The sequence below is a fragment of the Triturus cristatus genome, chromosome 4_1 (genome assembly GCF_964204655.1).
Source record: "Triturus cristatus chromosome 4_1, aTriCri1.1, whole genome shotgun sequence".
Taxonomy (NCBI): domain Eukaryota; kingdom Metazoa; phylum Chordata; class Amphibia; order Caudata; family Salamandridae; genus Triturus; species Triturus cristatus.
The window spans coordinates 97332221-97351613 of record NC_140585.1 but is presented as its reverse complement, the minus strand read 5'-3'; the positions used below and the strand labels follow the sequence as shown (position 1 = coordinate 97351613).

The 19393-nt window shown below is 45.3% G+C and overlaps 1 protein-coding gene across 3 annotated transcripts in view; it reads right to left on the bottom strand.

Annotated features, from left to right (window-relative positions):
• Positions 1 to 19393, bottom strand: part of LOC146839640 (uncharacterized) — a 390678-nt gene that overhangs the window by 40244 nt on the left and 331041 nt on the right. For all 3 annotated transcript variants that reach the window (XM_085651728.1, XM_085651727.1, XM_085651729.1), the window contains one exon: positions 19030 to 19104. In XM_085651728.1, the coding sequence (XP_085507854.1) occupies positions 19030 to 19104 (75 nt within the window). The remainder of the gene's footprint in view (positions 1 to 19029; positions 19105 to 19393) is intronic.

Here is a 19393-nt window from a genome sequence, read left to right as displayed (position 1 = left end):
ATATCCATAACATCACTAATTTATACGCACATCCCAAGGCTGCTTTCTATTATAAAAGATGAGCATCCCAATAGATTAGTAGAGGAGGCACTGAAAGTCATTGCATGCTGAGAAATCACCACGCATGTTCTGACATCTAGATAGGGGTGTCCAGTTCATGACAGAGACAGGGTCCTTAACTCAATCCATTCAGGGAATGGGGTTGGATCGTCCCTTAGGGGGATTCTTGGCTCTACACCTAAACACACTCTAGGCACACTTAGAGTAGGGTCTGCATCGTAGGAGTGCACCCGATTACTGCCTTGTTTTATATGCCTGCATATATACATTGCTTTAACACCATGGTAGAACGCTACCTACTATTTACGCTTTTGGTGATTGTAATCATGTTTATTTGCTTCTGTCTCCTAATCATTGCAGAACACGTATTTTATGCAAGAATAACGTTGGTTCGATAAATATTATTAAAAACGTCCCACTGTGTATTCTCTGTATATTTGTCTGAGAATAAGTAAGAATGATTGACTGAGCGAAATGTTCTATACTGTTTTCACGATTCCTGAGGAGACAGGGTTGTCATGTTCAGCGGTTGCCAGAAACCTTTTGTGCCCTTATAGGTTAGGGGGAGATTACAGTGGCACAGCGAGATAGCTGGTCTCTAGGCCAACATTTCCTTTACGGGTGTCTGGAATCATTATAGGGATCACGCCCTTAGTTTTTGTTGTGCAAACAATGGGCAGGCCCTACAGATTGTAGGAACTACACAACATGGCGCCACCAACATTGGTAGGCCTTTACTTAATGGTTAAATCTGAGTAGCTCAGTCATGCTGTCTCAGAGACCCCTACTCACATTTTAACCATAGATGTTCTGGGAAGGGGAACAACTCTGCCTTAGCTAAGTAGGTATACTCTATGTATTGGCTGTAAGCTAAATCAAGCTTGGAGGATTACAGGTTCCTACATTGTGCAAACATAATCTCTATAAAATATCAGATAAATACTACTGCTGTGATGTTAGGTTTGAAAAAAAAACATTCTTATTATATACTTATTCCGTGCCACAGTAGGTTAGCAGTGTGCGGCTAAATGATGTTCCATTTGCATTTACGTTATGTAACCCACTGAGTTATACTTGTAATGCGCAAGCCTCAGTTAGCAAGTGTGACTCCATTTTGTATTTCATAATCCCCATTAGGCTGCGTCTGAACTAGGCCTCATTATTCATATTGCTTGCCTCAGCAGAACACTGTATTAAGCTAATATTTCCTTCCTTTCTCAAGGTTGGATTCTGACTTACTAATAAATAGGCTATTCTGCCCTTGCATTCCTATTCTTGTGTGTAACTTTGCTCCCACGTTAGGAGACGCCAAGCCTGAGCACGGCAACCTTGAGACACTGATAGTAGGTACCCATTTGGCAGATGGTAGCCTATCCTTCTGTGCCTGCTTTGTGCACATTCGGCCTGAGCCGGTAACTTTCTACTGTGGGCATGGTTGGAGGTTCCGGGAATAATGATTATGTGCTGTGGGTTGTTAGTGGGTCAGTCCCTCATCAGACATCTAAGGGTGCAGGTCTGATTGGACTCCTCTGCAGAGTATTGCTAATAAAAGGCTGTTTGTATTCTCTACTGTTTGTCTTAATTTTTTAGAAGGCATAGCAGGTGTTTGTAAGTAGCCCGGGTGGCCCGAAAGGGACACTTCCTTCAGATGGTGCCCGACTAGGGACCCCGCAAGGTGACCCGTCTCACCCGCAATCGGCTTGCAGTGTCGGGGTTGCGTCCGGTTGGTCGGGTTGATCGGGGTACCCCACACGATCCAGCTTGGTTCTCGCAGCTACCTCACCCATCTGATCGGGCTACTCCTCGTCTAGTGGTCACCGGCTGGGGTCCTGAGAAGGCAAAACCTTGGAGTTGACCGTTTGGTCGGAAGAGTCGGCAGTGGAGAATAACTAGACATGACCTGTGTGCACCAGTGATTTGATTCTTGGAAAAATGATGCCATTCTTGAATGGCACAAGCCTACGGGCTGTGTCTTGGTACAGTCTCTGGACTGTCTTGGTGCAGTTTTTGGACAGCCTTGCTTGAACGGCATGAACCTACAGGCTGTGTCTTGGTACAGTCACCGGACTTTCTTGGTGCAGTTTTCGGACTACCTTGCTTGAACGGCACGAGCCGACGGGCTGTGTCTTGGTACAGTCTTTGGGCTGTCTTCTTGAACTTGGTCGGTTCGCAGACCCTTTAAAAGACACAGAGTGTTGTGAACAATCTGCCAGGCCAACTGGAAATTTGGTCTACGCTTGAAAAGGCCTGGTTCTAGAGCCTGTTTTCTTGAACTTGGTACAGTCTCCGGACTGTCTTCTAGAACTTGGTTGAGTCTCGGGACTGTCTTCTTGAACTTGGTGCTTGAACTTGGTGCAGTCTTTGTACTGTCATGTTCTGGTGCAGTGTCAAGGCTGACTTGTGGTTTGATTGTTGTGTTTGGTTGCTGAGGTTTGTGGACCGACGACGGTGGTGGTGCTTGTGAAATGTTTGTTTGAGTGAGTAGCCACTGTGCTCTTTGTGTGGAGGTAAGGATGCCTTGCCTCAGCAACTGTGTTGTGTGTTTTTTTTTTGTTTGACACGGTCAGTGGACCGTCTTTGGGAAAAGTACATGCAATTCCTTTGACAAACAAAATGATGAGTGTGGCCCCTTTTTGATAATGTCTGGAATTAGTTTAATTTGGTCTCTTGATGTCGTTGTTGCTCTGCAGATGCCCATTGGAAGGATGTTAGCTACCTGATGACACTTTAAATTTTGAAGAATTGAAAAAATAATAAAGAAATAAAAATCTGGTTTGATCAGAAATACTAGCAAGAATGCACATTTGTTTTGACATGGGAAGAGTACAACATGAGAAGAATGTAAGGAAGGGATGTGCATTTAAATTGAAAATAGTTTTGTGATGATTCAAGGTAATGTATATTTATGCTGAACAGACATGCATTCTAAAGGTGCAGTAAGGATAGGTGCATTATGCTGAACAGACATGCATTCTAATGGTGCAATAACAATAGGTGAATTATGGTGAACAGACATGCATTCTAAAGGTGCAGCAAGGATAGGTGAAATAAACGCTCGTACTTCAGTAGCGCTGAATGTGTTCAGTCCCTCTATGAAAGAAGTGGCAGGAGTTCTGGAAAGGGAAAAAGGGAGCAGTGTGTTGGTACTTAGAGCTTTCCATCTTCTGACCTCATTCTGGAAAATTGGCACGTAGAAATTCGGTGCAATGCTCAGATGTTAACATATGATTGATTTGAGTGGGTGTGTTTCATTTGGATTTGCCCACAATAGAACATGTATTTGATTTTTTTAAAAAGTGTTTCACGCACTCCAGGCAGTGTGTCTTTATGCTGAATAAAAGGATTTTCAAAGTTGAAAAATATAGCTCGTGAATTCAGTGTGTGACAGGCTTGCTATGGCCTTCGGTGGGATAAGAAAGGAATTTCCAAGGACGGGGCTCACACTGGGGAGAGAGTTCTGTAAAGCCAGAAAGTAAGGTGGGGGCCATGCCCAGCTCCTGACACAGACAGGCAGAGATGCACATCGCGGAGCCAGACTTTCCTGAAGGGCAGAGTGCCAGCAAAAGATGTTAATTGGGTACAGATTAAAAGAACAACTCAGGAGCTAAAGTGATTTTTGTGAAAGCGTGTGTCTAGAGATTCCACAATACTGTGGGATAGAATGTCCTGGAGCCTGTGGCATGAGATTCTTTGTGACTCATTTGGTTATTGGATTACTGTTCTTTGATCAGATTAAGTTGCACGCACAGTAAATATTGGTTTGTTTTCAAAGACAGTTGATAGATGGTATTCTGAAGGATGGAGGGTACTATAGTGCTGGACAAGAAATGAAGTAGAAAGAGTTTAAGAAAAAGAAAAAAATATGATACAGAGGTACAGAGAGGGTTTGATAAGAATTTTTTTTTGCAGGGAATGAAAAGTCAGTTAAAATGCATATGCACAGTTTAGAGGGGCCCAGCAGGAGACAGCTGTAGCATTGTTTTCAGAAACGTCAATTTGCAAATATCTCTCTGATTTTATTGCTTTAAACATTCGCTGTTCTTTTCTTTCTGCTGTTCCTATTCCTGCTGTGATGTTCAGGCTGCTCTGGTTGTTGCTGTCAGAGGAAAGATGAGAGAGTGAAGGTGTTATTTAGATTTTAGTGGACAGGATTTGTGTCTTAAAAGAGGAATTTGATTGTTTATTTGCAAATTCGTTTTTATTGTGTTTTTTTGCAAGAGCAACTTGGTTGTAGATATTGGGAAGTAATTGGTCTATATTGTTTCTTTTTGTTATGTATTTAACATAGTACAGTGCTATGCGTGTATTGGTGGGTGCTTCAGACACATTAGTTGTAGCATAAGTTTTGCGCTCTCTTGCTCTGATTATTGGCCTTTTTTTTAATTGTGAATTTTTCATTTCAGTTTATACCTAGTTGTGGTGAGCATGTGGTGGGTTTAGCATCCTATTATCACTGCTCTTAGGCAGGTGAATGTCTGATTATGGGCCTTAATGCAAGTAGGGAGTAGTGTTTGTTTCCCCCCGAGTTTTTTGGATGTGCCACCCACTTTGTGGGCAACAGGCAATGTAGAGCTGGGATTCCTACAGATTTCACAAGCCTTGTTGTGTATGATTCCGTATTTGGTTGAGAAATGTGTTGGTGAGGAGAAGGCTGGTATATTGTAATAATCCTACTATTTTGATTTTGTTTACAATTTGTGACTGACTTGTGTGCAGTTCAAAGGAAAAATAAAAATGTGGCCCTCCAGTTGTCTGCTGCTCTGGTTATTATAATGCTTTTTCTGCTGCTCAGTATTTTTCTGTCGCTGATCGAAAGCGCATTCTTTGGCAGTATTGCTTATAGAATATATATAATAGATTCTTGTCTGGGAAAACATTGGCTGGTAAAAGATATGGGCTCTGCTGCGCCTTTTAGGACCATGCAGAAAGACAGGGCATCTATAAAAAGGTTTCAAAATACTAGGTAGTTACTGGCTCATCATTTTAGACACAGCAAAGTTGTAGGACAGTGCAGTTGCATGTTGTTAAACATGGCATCCTTGGCATGGGTTCGCCTGACTTTCTGCCTCTACCTCCTATGTTTTGATGCTGTGCTGATTTTTGTTTTTGCTAGCTTAAATGCTTTGGGTATTTTGCCACTGCAGATCAGTGTCACAGTGCGAGTGCTTTCTGTGCAAATTGATACTGTGCTATGTTCTCCCTGATTGGCATATTGGTTTTAGTAGTAGATCCCTAGTGCAGTGCACTGATTGTACCAGGGCTGGTAAATAAATAGCTACTAGTAGGCTTGCAGCGCTGATTGTGCCACCCACATGAGTGGCCCAGAAAAAAAGAGTCTCCGGCCTGCCACCGCAGTGCCTGTGCGTCCATAGGGCACCCCTATGGTGGGGCCAGGGCCCTCCCTGGGGGGCGCAGTGTATGTGAGGAGTGGGATATGTGCTAATGTGTGCTGTTGTGTGTGGCGTGTCCTGGTGGTGAAAAGATACCATTTTCGTTTTTCACTATTAAAGGGCTGTCCTGCTGATAGGACGGAATGGGGAATTTTTGTAACATTTAACAAGTGTATCCTTCATGGGGATAAGATAGAAAATAGGAATGAGCTCAGAATTTGATAATACATCTTTTAGTAAGTATGGTTTTTACAGTCTGTGTTTGAACAAAGCACTTTCAGGAAGCAGATATTTCCTTGTCCAACTTTTCTGTGTGATTCTGTTTTATGTGTGGACTGATTGTCTTGTTTAGTGTGATAGAGGAAGAGAGTGTGCATTTGGTATAGTGTCCTTTTGTGTTGTCTTCACTGTGTTATTGTGAGTGTTGGTATAAATGCGTTGCACAGTGCCTTTCGGATGAGCTTGTCTGCTAGTGCTAAGCTACTAAGGGGGTGAGTAGGGGTTATCTAAAGTGTGTATCCCCCTTACCCTGACTGGAGGGAAAGGTCTCTGTTTGGATAGAGGTACCTACCTCTGCCAACTAAGGACCCCCATGTTTGACAAACTGTTCTTATCTTTAGTTCTGAATGGCTAGCGAGTCTGCTTTTAAAAGGGCTAAGTATTGTCGACAAGAGGTCACCTGTGTAGGTCACCTACTGTTGAAGGGGGTAGGAGATTAGCTCCTTGGCGAACTAACACAGTAAGGGCCTCATGTAGGTAGCCAAATACCGGTCGGTAACGGCCGATTTTCGGTAATTTTACCGTTACCGACCGGTATTTTGGCTAATGGTATGTAGGGGGACAATTTTTGGTTTCGGAATTTACCGAATCGGTAAAATTACCGAATCGGTAATAATACCGAATCGGTAATGTTACCGAATCAGTAACTTTTCCGAATCGGTAATTTTACCGATTCGGTAAATTCCGAAACCAAAATCGAGATGTAGGGGGAGTGTGTGGGTGTGTTTAAGAGTCGGTATTTACCACCAACTTTTAGTTGGTGGTAAATAATTAATGTATGTATTTATGCCTTTTTACGCGCGTAGCAGTGTGCAATGTGGCATACATACATGCCCTTAGGGCATGTATGTGTGCCACATGTGCACACATGGCCGAATCAGGGGTGCAACAGGGTGTCAATGTGACACCCTGCCACCCTTGCAAGTGTTCCCCCCATTACCGAATCGGTATTTACCGATTCGGTAATGAGGCATACCTTCCCATCAATGGGAAGGTATGCCTCATTACCGAATCGGTAAATACCGATTCGGTAATTACCGAATTGTAACGAATCGGTAAAAAATACCGACTCATTACCTACATACGAGTTACCACTTCTAAAATACCGATTCGGTATCGTTCGGTATTTTAGAAGTGGTAACTGGTATGCTACCTACATGAGGCCCTAAATGAGGTGCATAATGAAAAAGTCTTTTGGGAAACTAACAAACTGCATTTTTCTTTGGCTTCTGTGCTTGGAACATTATTATTATTATTTAAGAATTTGTAAAGCGTAAACTGTCCCCATTGCAGGCATCCTGGCGCTGACAGAAATAGAGGAAGAGCGCGAGAGGACCAGCGGGGAGTGGGCTAGCCAGGGAAAAGCCAGGTTTTAACCTTTTTTCTGAACGGCAAGAGTTGATTAATGTGCCTAATCTCGATGGGGAGGGTGTTCCAGAGTTTAGCGGCACCCACCTCAAAGGATCTACCCCCGGCTCTGACCATCCTGAATTTGGGGATGACCACCAGTTTGGCATCAGAGGAGCAAAGATGTCTGGTAGGAACATACCACACAAATTTAGCTTGGAGAGGGGCCGGCCCGGTACCATGGAGGGCCCTAAAAACAGTACAGAGGGCCTTAAATTGGATCCTCTGTCTAAGAGGGAGCCAATGCAATTTAGCCAAGGCAGATGGTCCATGAGATCTTCTCGGCAGCCCCAAGGCCAATTTTGCAGCTGCAGATTGGACCCTTTGGAGCCTATCCAGCAGAACCTCAGGAAACCCGAGCAGGAGGGCATTGCAATCAATCAATCAATCAATCAATCATTCGCATTTATAAAGCGCGCTACTCACCCATAAAGGGTCTCAAGGCGCTGGGGGGGGGGGGGTCAGTGCTCGAAGAGCCAGGTCTTGAGCTGCCTTCTGAAGGAGAGGTGGTCAGGTATGGCGCGGAGGTGGCTGGGCAGCGAGTTCCAGGTCTTCGCTGCCAAGAAGGAGAAGGATCTTCCTCCGGCGGTGGCTTTGCGGATGCGGGGTACAGCTGCCAGGGCCTGACCGGCGGAACGTAGAGTGCGCGGAGGGGTGTAGAAGGAGACGCGGCTGTTGATCAGTTTGGGTCCGAGGTTGTGGAGGGCTTTGTGTGCGTGGGTCAGGAGTCGGAAGGTGATCCTCTTGTTGATGGGGAGCCAGTGGAGTTTTCTCAGGTGTCCGGAGATGTGGTGGTGGCGAGGGATGTCCAGGATGAGTCTCGCGGCGGCGTTCTGGATTCGTTGGAGTTTTGTCATCAGCTTGTTGGTGATGCCGGCGTACAGGGTGTTCCCGTAGTCCAGGCGACTGGTTACGAGGGCGTGGGTGATGGTCTTCCTGGTGTCGGTGGGGATCCAGCGGAAGATCTTGCGGAGCATGCGGAGGGTGTTGAAGCATGCCGAGGTCACCGCGTTCACCTGCCTGGTCATGGAGAGTGATGAGTCCAAGATGAAGCCGAGGTTGCGTGCGTGGTCGGTGGGTTGGGGAGTGCTGCCTAGGGCGGGGGGCCACCAGGAGTCGTCCCATGCGGTGGGAGTGGGGCCGAGGATGAGGACCTCCGTCTTGTCTGCGTTCAGTTTCAGACAGCTGTCTGTCATCCAGTTCGCCACTTCCTTCATTCCTTCGTGAAGTTTGGTTCGGGCTGCGGTGGGATTGTTAGTGAGGGAGAGGATGAGCTGGGTGTCGTCGGCGTATGATATTAGGTCGAGTCCGTGGTTGCGTGCGATGTTTGCCAGGGGGGTCATGTAGACGTTGAAGAGAGTGGGGCTGAGGGAAGATCCTTGGGGTACGCCGCAGATGATTTCCGTGGCTGTCGATCTGAAGGGGGGGAGGCAGACTCTCTGGGTCCTGCCGGAGAGGAAGGAGATGATCCATTCGAGGGCCTTGCCTCTGATGCCGGCATTGCTGAGGCGTCGTATCAGGGTGCGGTGGCAGACCGTGTCGAAGGCTGCAGAGAGGTCCAGTAGTATGAGGGCCACGGTCTCACCCTTGTCGGTCAGGGCTCTGATGTCGTCCATGGCTGCGATGAGGGCGGTTTCGGTGCTGTGGTTGGCTCTGAAACCGAACTGTGTGGGGTCGAGGGAGTCGTGGGTTTCCAGGGCGTTGGTGAGTTGAGAGTTGACAATTTTCTCAATCACTTTGGCGGGGAACGGCAGGAGAGAGATGGGTCTGAAGTTTTTGAGATCGGTGGGGTCTGCTGTGGGCTTCTTCAGGAGGGCGTTGCGCTCTGCGTGCTTCCAGCTCTCCGGGAAGGTGGCGGTGGTGAGGGAGGCGTTGATGACGTCTCGAAGGTGTGGTGCTATGATGTCGTCGGCCCTGTTGTAGATGTGGTGCGGGCAGGGATCCGATGGGGAGCCGGAGTGGATCGAATTCATGGCGCGGGTGGTCTCCTCGGTGGTGGTTGGGCTCCAGTTGAGGATGGTGGTGATCTCGTTGGCGGGTTCTGGGGGGGGGTTCGCGTCGGTGGTCGGGAAGCTGTTGTATATGTTGGTGATTTTCTGGTGGAAGAAGGTCGCGAGGGAGTCGCAGAGGACCTGTGATGGAGGGATGGAGTTGTTTTCTGCGTCCGGGTTGGAGAGCTCTTTGATGATGCAAAAAAGTTCCTTGCTGTTGTGGGCGTTGTTGTCCAGTCTATTCCGGTAGGCGGTTTTTCGTGCGGCGCGGAGGTGTTGGTGATGTTGGCGGGTGGCGTCCTTGAGAGCTGAAAGGTTCTATTCGGTCTGGTTGAGGCGCCACGTCTTCTCTCGGGTGCGGCATTCTTTCTTTTTTCTTTGAGGTCGGGGGTGAACCATGAGTTTTTCTTGTGGTTGTTGGTGCTGGCTTGAGTCTTCAGGGGGGCCAATAGTCCAGCCTGCTCATGATGGTACATCTAACCACTTGGGCACGGGCCTGGGTGGGTAGGAGGGGCAAGACTTTTCTTAGAGAACGGAGAATGGCAAAGCAGCAGGCCGATGCTTTTTGAACATGGGTCTCCATGCTAAGTCTGCGGTTGAGCGTAACCACTAGATTGCGGACAGAATTTGCAGGCTGCACATTGGACCTTGTTTCCGGGGGCCAAAAGTTGTTAGGGAACGGGCGAGGGATCCTCGAACCTGCGCTAAAGAGCACCTCAGTTTTCCCTGCATTAAACTGAAGTGAGTTATCCTTCAACCACCTTGAAGTGTCCCGTAAACAATTATGTAAAACCTCCACAGAGATAGAATCCTCACCATCCAAGGAGAGGATCATCTGCGTGTCGTCGGCTTAATTGACGGTTTTAATGCCGAAACTTTTGATCAGTAGAATTAACGGCCTGAGGTAGACGTTAAAAAGTATTGGGCTGATAGCAGAGCCCTGGGGGACTCCGTACGTAACCGGGGAGAAGGCAGATTGGAAAGGAGGCAATGATACAGCCTGCTGCCTGTCCTGCAAGAAAGAGCGAAACCATTGCAATGCCGTATCCCTCACTCCTGCCTCCGACAGCCGCCTTAGTAGGATCTTATGATTCACCGTGTCAAAGGTGGCAGACATATCAAGCAGTATCAAAAACGATGTCTGTCTTCTGTCTGCCCGTCTTTGAAGTTCGTCCATAGCAGTGATGAGGGCTGTTTCGGTACCATGGGCCGGCCGGAAACCAAATTGGTCCCCGTCAAGTAAGAGATGATGTTCCAGGTGGTTGGAGAGAGTGGTACTAACCACCCGTTCCACTATCTTGGCAGGGAACGGCAACAATGAAATAGGCCTGTAATTTTTAGAGCAGTCAGGATCAAGGGACGTTTTTTTTAGCAAGGGGGAAACTAATGCTTGTTTCCAATGGGCAGGGACAGTGCCAGTCATCAGAGATTGCTCACAAATTAGGTGGAGATGGGGGAAGAGTTCATCTCCAAATTCCTGCCAAATTTTGGGAGGCACCGGGTCCAGAGGGGACCCGGAAACAATTCGTCTTGCAATTTTAGTGAAAATATCATATGTGAGCGGAGGAAACCTGAGAAGTAATTCTTCTGGAGTCCTAGCTGAGTCAGGTGATTGATCTTCCAGAGAGACAGGATTCAGGGCAAGAGGAGCTTCGGTATCATAGGGGGTGTCCAGGTCTTTAAGGATGAGTTCTATTTTCTCATTGAAAAAAGTAGCCAGATTGTCACAAAGGTCTTGAGACGGGACGATCGAATTTTTGCATGATTCCGGGTTGGTGACACTGTTAAGGATGTTAAAAATGCTCCTAGAATTGTTGGTAGTGTTACAGATCAAAGAGGAGTAGTGATCGGATTTGGCTTTTTTAATGAGAGTTTTATAGGCATGAACCTTAGTTTTCCACGTATCTTTGGACGTTTCCTCATAATCGTGTCTCCACCTTCTCTCTGCTTGTTTACATTCAAGTTTTAGCAGTTTTAGATTGTCGTTAAACTATGGGGCAGAGTTTTTTCCTCTGTGAGTTCGACTTCTAAAAGGGGCATGGATATCGACAACCGTAGAGATACTGGTGATAAAAGAATTGTAGTTGTCACCTGTACTATTGTTCACATCGAAGAGCTGTTGAAAATGGAACACTTCACCAGAAGGATGAAGGCGTGAGAGAGCCCTCCAATCTCTGCATTTAATTTCCTTGGTCATCACAGGGGCCTTATACGGACCAGTCTTCTCATGAAGAAAAAATGTAACCAGAGAGTGATCCGTCCAGTCCATCGGAAGAGTGTCCCCCATAAACACCAGATCAGGTGCCGCGAAGACCAGATCAAGTAAATGGCCGGCTTTGTGGGAGGCCTTGGAGGCCAGTTGAGAGAGACCAAAACTCTCACAGGTGAGAAGTAGATTCCTGAGAGCTGAGTCAAGGGAGCCGTTGTTCCAGAGATTAAAATCTCCAAGTATAATTATTTTCTGGTGCGATAGAGCGATGTTAGTCAAGGTGGCGATTAGCGCTTGTTGCTGCTGAAGGCTAAACGCCCCTGGTGGGCGGTAGCAAACTATCCCTGTGACCAGAGTCCCAGAGTGAGTCTGGAATGAGAGCCCTAACAACTCGGTGCCCACAGTAAGGTCAAGAGTAAGAGCCTTAATGCGGCAGGAAGCTCTGAAGATGACTCCCACACCCCCGCCTCTGCCAGTAGGCCTAGGGGAGTGGAGAAATTTAAACCCATGAGGGCAGGCAAATCCGGGATCGACCAAGCAATCTGGACGTGTCCAAGTTTCTGTCATGAACAGAATGTCTAATTCGTGAGTGTCGATCAGAAGTTGGATCTCAGTGCAATGTCTAGGCAGGGATCTAACATTTAATAACCCGCAATTCAAAACGTCTACACCAAGAACGTCGGCCCGGGGATGTGATGTAGGTGCTAGAGAAAGTATTCCTCTATCTGCATGTTGCTTGCCAATTTGGATGAGCTCTTTTCTAGAGTAGGGTGGCCCAGCAGAAAGCTGAACCTGCTGTACAGAGTCAAAACCGGCAGCGTAAGTGGCCCATGGCGCTACCTTGGCGCGGACGGGCGCAGACGGGCTTGCCTTAGGCGAGCCTTCGGCGCGCATTCGTCGCGCCCGCTGCACTCGTCCGCTGCGCTTCCGGGGGAGGCACATTTTTATAGGCTGTGGCCTCAAGGTCGCGCTCCCGGCTTCCGCCTCAGGAGGTCTGTCTATGATGATTACGGCACTTGTGGTCCGCGCTTTAAATCCTGGTTCGCGGTAGGCGTCGCCTCAGAAGGGGGCGTGGCCTCTGCGAAAGAGCAGGATATGGCGGCAAAATTCAATAACAATTAGCCGTGGCAGCGTTACTATCGGCTGCGCGGCGTGTCCAGAAGCAGGCAAGTGCCCAGAAATGGTGAGGGAAGGGGTAAAGGTGAGTGATTAAAACAACAAGTTGTACAGAATGCAGTTAAAAATATCAGCAGGTCGCGCTCCCGGCTTCCGCCTCAGGAGGTCTGTCTATGATGATTACGGCGCTTGTGGTCCGCGCTTTAAATCCTGGTTCGCGGTGGGCGTCGCCTCAGAAGGGGGCGTGGCCTCTGCGAAGGAGCAGGAGATGGCGGCAAAATTCAATATATTCATATATTGCTATGTGCTGTTTTTTCTTGTAAGTACACACAATGGTTTGTCATGCGTGCTTTCTGTCTTTGATGCTATCACAAGAGCCCTCCTGAGTGGTCTAGGAACAGTCATGATGGTGGCCTTCTCCATAAGACAATCCGGTTGGACTTGCTTTATATAATAATTACACAGCTATGGTACTCCATGCTGTGAACATACCCTAGAATAAATAGAGACACAGCACCTCACCAGTGCACGTCTAACTGGCTATAAAAAAGTACTGTTGGGAAAAATTGTCATGATTAGAGGTGTGTCACCTTGAAGTCAGCAAAGTTACTGCCCCTCCTTTCTGTAAATTGATGAATTGAATTGAAAAGAAGATGAATGGACGGGTAGACTAGACTGATGTTCCCTTATCTGATCCTTAAGGGGAACTATAGGTTGATGGCTCCTGTTTAAATTTCCAGGTGGCAACACAACTATTGCTCATGTTATTGCAACAGCACATACAGTCGCAGAGACATCACGAGTCCCTTATCAGTTAGCCTGTGTAATTGAGCTGACAGCCCTTACTAGAGCTGGTGAATTGGTAGGCCAGAAGAAAAAAGGAAAAGAAAACGAATGTTGCTAGATGCCTATGTTCTCCCCTGGTTATGATGGTGCATGGCCCAGTTTGTGTACTGTATGGTGCACATGATGCACAATACTAGGAAGGGTACCTGAATACCCCCGGTAATTGCTCACCACACATTTTAGTGGTTGACAGTTTGAATAGCACATATCCCTACAAGAGCTTGTTTGGAACAACAAGTTTTGCTGGAAAATGTATGTACTTGCTACATTATGCTTAATTTGTTAGTTAGTTATATAATCAAGATCTCTGTTAAATTAGCAATTTTAAATTTCCTGCCACATCAATAACTTGAGAGCATGGTCACAAATGCAATATTTATGTTGACTTCCTTGGAAAAATAATTCTAGAGGTGTCTATAGACCTGCACAGCAGCGAAGGTTCACAAAGTAGAAGCTGTGTCGTGATCTCTATGACTTATTGAACACGAGCTTGCTAAGACAAGAAACACAAACAAGCCATTGCTTTGAAATTCCCTTTTTTGAGGTTCTTCAGATGAATAATATAGGAATGGACAGATGCAATTATTCAAAGTAAGTCCAGATTGTTCTTTCACAGCTTAGTAAATTAATTAAGGCTTACCCGCTACTTGGTATTGGGAGAGAAAACAATTATTTGCATAACATTTTATCCTTGTCAGTTAATTAAAACTCTGCATTCTACCCACTAATAGGTCCGGGACGCCCTGCAGTCATGGAAAGAGGGGCCCCAGATGTGATGCACAGCCCGGCTGCTTGTTATGGAACATCCATGAATATGATTGAGGTGGAGCTGTGGAGCAAAGAAGTGCTGGACGAGGCAGTACCACCGAAAAACAAAACAGAGAGAGGGGCTGTCCAGGTGCTGCAGCCTGTTGGCCCACCTGTGCTTGAGTCCTATCCCATTGAGCCCAGCCTGTGGGCCCGCCTGTGTTTGAGTCTCTGCCACCTGGTCCTCTTGAGTCTGACTCCATTTTTCCTTGAACCCCCTGTACCCGTATTATTGAGGCACCATTAGCGCCCAGATGGAAGGACAGTGCACCAGAGGGAAAGTTGTATTAGTAGGGTTGGACTTCATGGATGAAAAATAGGGTGCAAGTACCCTGTCTAAGGTGCCAGTAATAGTGTAGGGAAAAAGAGATTGGTGCACTGGCCTGGACACTGGACAGGGTTAGTTGAGTGTGTTCTCTAAGGAGGGAGGGTGCCCTATCCTGAGCAAAGAGGATTTTTCCAGAAAGAGCTAGACAAGTAGCTCCACCGTCGGTGCTCAACAGCGCCTACGCCAGATGAACAATAGGAGTCTGCCAGTGACGGCTCTCTGAAAGACACTGGAAAGAAGAGTTTTGGCCATCCCCCTGTTCCCTGGTCTTCAATTCTATTGCATTGTATTTCTCTCCCAATTATCATGTATCCTTTTGGATGGTCCATTATTGAAGAAGAATACCTCTTTGCAGCCCGGCTGACTTATAGCTTGCTTGATAACAAGTTTGGCTTGGATCCTATGTTATAATGTTTACTTTCACAATTATGTTTTACCTATGAGGAAATGGTCTGACAGATGTTGCCTCTCTTTCATTTTCCGCTAATATTTGTTGCCTCGTCTATGCATCATACATTCCATCAGCTACAACGTGAAAGTAGGTTTCAGCTCTTAGTCAAAAGGTGTTGCTAACGCAAAGAATATGCTCATGTATACACAGTCTCCCGGCTCGTTGTGCCTGCTGTGTAAGTACACTGACTCCCAAGAAAAAGGATATCCATGTGATACAAATACTAAGATCATGCATCAGAAAGAGATTGATGGGTTGATGAGCAGTGATGCAGACAATTTTTAGGTCAACATGTCTCTTATAGTTTCCCTGCTTAATAGCGAGCATTTGAACACTTCTGAGCATTAAGATATTGATCATGTGGATGGAGATTTCCCATCCTGATTAGAATCGTAAAGACCCAACTGGATAGCGCCAATAAAGCATTTAGCCACCCAAGCTAAAAGGAGGATCTTTTAGGTTTGAAAAACCCCATTCTTATTTTATACTTATTCCGTGCCATAGTAGGTTAGCAGTGTGTGGCTAAATGATGTTAATTTTGCATTCACGTTATGTAACCCACTGAGTTATCCTTGTAATGCGCAAGCCTCAGTTAGCAAGTGTGACTCCATTTTGTATTTCGCAATCCCCATTAGGCTGTGTCTGAACTAGGCCTCATTATTCGTATTGCTTGCCTTCAGCAGAACATTGTATTCAGATATTATTTCCTTACCTGCTCAAGGTTGGATTATTACTTACTAAGGCCATTCTGCCCTTGCATTCCTATCCTTTTGTGTAACTTTTTTCCCAAGTTAGGAGACGCTGAGCCTCAGCAGGGCTACCTTGAAACACTGATAGTATGTACCCATCTGGCAGGTGGTATCCCATCCTTCTCTGCCTGCTTTGTTCACATTCGGCCTGAGCCGGTAACTTTCCACTGTGGGCGTGGTTGGAGGTTATGGGAGGAATGATTATGTGTTGTGGGCTGTTGGGGGGTCAGTCTCTCGGCAGACATCTTAGGGTGCAGGTCAGATTGGACTCCTCTGCAGAGTATTGCTAATAAAAGCCTGTTTGTATTCTCTACTGTCTGACCGACTCTTCATTCTTGTGAAGGCATACCAGGTGGTTGTAAGTAACCCAGGTGGCCCCTAAGAGCCACTTCCTTCAGAGACAATGACCGAACATGATGAGGACGTTGGAGAACAGATAGTTGGACTAAATGTTTTAGAAAATGGCAGACAGGCAGTTACCATTTAATTATTACAACATTGCCTACCGGAAAGGGGTAGAGATATTACCTTTGTGGTTGAGCCACACAGAGCATGTGGACAGAATGCAGGCTATTCAGGTATAAGTGTGAATCTGCGTCCAGCTCCTCCCTCCATACATTCCAGGAAGATGCATGAAGTCACATCAAGACTTCCTTTGTGTGTGGCTGTCTAGAGGGATACATTAAGTGAACTGTCATGCAGCCCAGCCAGTAACCAGAGATAGGCAGCAGACACCAAATGTCTAAGAGCAGGAAAATGTCCAACTTTCTGATATTTTCAGACTGGTAACCACAAATCCAACTCTACCATTAAAGAGGATTTGACATTATTATTCCAGAGGTATTAAACATGACAAGTCTACCTTCTCTCAATTAGGAATAATAGCGTATTAAATGTAATAAGGAATCCTCAATGTTAACCTATGATAGGGGTATGCCTCTCACTAGTGAAAACAGGTTTGAGAGTTTTACTACCTAAACATGTAAAACTTTAAAGTATATGTCCTTCCTTTTATTTACATAGCACCCTGCCATATTGGCTACCTTGGACCTATCTTAGGGGTGATTTATATGTAATAAAAGCAGAGTTTAGGCCTGTCAAAGGACCTAAATACCAAGTCGGCATGGCAGTGTAAACGACATGCAGAGGCTCTACAGTTGCACGCCTGAGACATGTTTAAAGGCTAATTGACTGGGTGTCACAAGTAGTGCTGCATTTCCATTAGTAGCATTTAATTTACAGGCCCTGGGCACATGTAGTGCACTGTACTAGGGACGTACAGGTAAATGAAATGTGCCAGTTGTGGACAGGTCAATAAAACCATGTTTTAAGCTAGAAGCACATGCACTTTAGCACTGGTTGGCAGTGGTAAAGTGCTCTGAGTCTAATGGCCAACAAAAAGAATCAGAAAAAATAAGAAGCAAGCATGCAAAATGCTTGAGAAGACCAACATTAAGCTGTCTGGTCTAAAGGGGTCTATGTTGAAAGACCCCCTTTTTTGGTTCAATGTATCATTTGTTGTGCATTAGCAAATGCACTCTGGTGCAGGGAACTGATGTGAAAAAAAAAGTTAGAACACTTCTTCCTGCCATTACTTAGCATGTTGGGAACTATTAAAAAAGTGAACAACCATATCTTCATATCGATATATACATCACATCTGACATAGTATATCGGTTTTGTACAAGGCTGTAATTAGAGTGCCATCTTATTTTTGTTTTGTGGCTGTTTATATTCAAAATATAGGTATCCAGGAATGCATTCATCATAGTGCACACACGTTTGTTGAGCTGAATCTTGCATCTAAGAGAAGGTATAATTTAGTTGTGGTAAGTTGGATACATATGTGAGTGTATATCTTAATGCATGTACTGCACCCTATGAGCACATGGTGAGGGACATGGTTGGTGAGGGTAGGATATCTCTTGGCACAAAGGGTGGAGATGATTGGTTTTTAGACTTATGACACCATGTAAATATGGGAAGAGAACCAAAGTGGATGTGAGTAAGGAGGTGAACTATTAGCAGCTGGGAATCTGGTGGATCTGGTAGCATTATCTGTAATACAACACAGGTGTTTGAGTTATTTTATAATTGGAACAATGTGAACATTGTGAATCTGACCCTTCTGCAAAAATGTTTGCAAGGTACCCTAGAACAAACCACGTACCCATATTGGAATGAGAATAGACTGATTTAGGTCCTGAAGAAGGTGGTTGAAAATTAATATCTTCATTGAAACGTTGCTGACAATGATCTCTTGCTGATTACCGCAGCCATGATGCAACCACTGTAGTTGAAAGACTAATCATCCTCTTGTTAAGTTGCCATAGTTGGATTATTCGAGACTGTCTGGTTGAGTCTGTTTGAGTATGCATGAATGGTATGGTATGCATGTAAGGTGTAGGAGTTGAGTGGGGTTTAGAATGATTGAGCAATTGGCTTTTATTGGGTTTTTGATATATCATTCATTTCAAATCCACAATACATTTAAATTTGATAAAAAGATATCAAATTATATAAATTTAATGACTGTACGAAAACAGATCAGAGTCAGTAATTATCTTTTGATTAACTTGGGCTTGAGGGAATAAAGGTTAAACTGAAATATTTTTGTCATTCTTAATGTCGTCTGTGCTTTCTGAAATTTAACAAGGTTAGAGCAGGTCAATGCATACAGGGATGTTATTGCAGGTCTTGGGGCTACCCATAAAATGTAGTTAGTGCCCTCTAAACTTACACATGGGCTGGCCTCCCACATACATGCACAGATGTTGGCCGAGTTGAAAACTCTGAGAGGTTTGAGTTTCAACACAGCAAAAGCAGCTGGTGTTTTCCTATGAAATATAGATGCTATAAACACAGATTACATAAATCCTCAAATATTTAGAAGACAAAGAAACACCATATCTAACTAAAAAAATTACCATCTATGAAAAATGTCCAAATGAATGTAAACTCTCTTTAGAATTTTGTGTGATTTAGTTAATGTACTCTCCTCCCTCCCCTCAAGTGTTTGAGGGTATGACCCATTTGTGGGTAGATGTTTTTGTATGGCCTTCATTTTGATGAAGCATATTTTTATGGCCTTTCTTATGGTATTCTGTATGGGGCCTGCATTATGCACCTCAACTGAATGCAGCGGTGCCTGGCATTGTATAATCTACAAGTGAGCATGTGGGGGTGAGAATAAATTTGTCTTTGGTTAGAGTCAGTGTTAGGGTTAGTGTGCCAGGGTTGGTGTGCCCTCCTCAGTGCCGTATATAATGAATGCACCTGTGTGGCACAGAGAGTGGTGCCTTAGGGGTAGAAACTTGTGGTTACAGAAATGAAAAGGCATCTTCTACTTTCACCTCTCCTGTTACACACAGACAAAATACTGAAGCAGCAGATTACCTTTGCAGAAGTAGCAGTAGAAGATGAGTATCACAAGGCCCCATGGCAAGTAGGTTGACGGACCTGTTGATGAGGCTGAAAAAAACAAAATATGTGTTTTATGTTACAACCAGTATGCAGCGTTAAAATGTGTGATTCAGATAATATGCATACATTTCTGAATAATTAGCTACTTCATTAATATATAAGGGAAACAGCCATCAATTCGCATCTGTTACAATGCATGCGATTACAGTGCGGTCGTTACAACGACCACGTTGTGACATCGCAGAAACCATTACAACGCAAGTCATTACAATGACTTGCAGTAGAGGGGACTCTAAACTAAGGAATAGAATAATTTACTATTCCAACACCTTTCCTA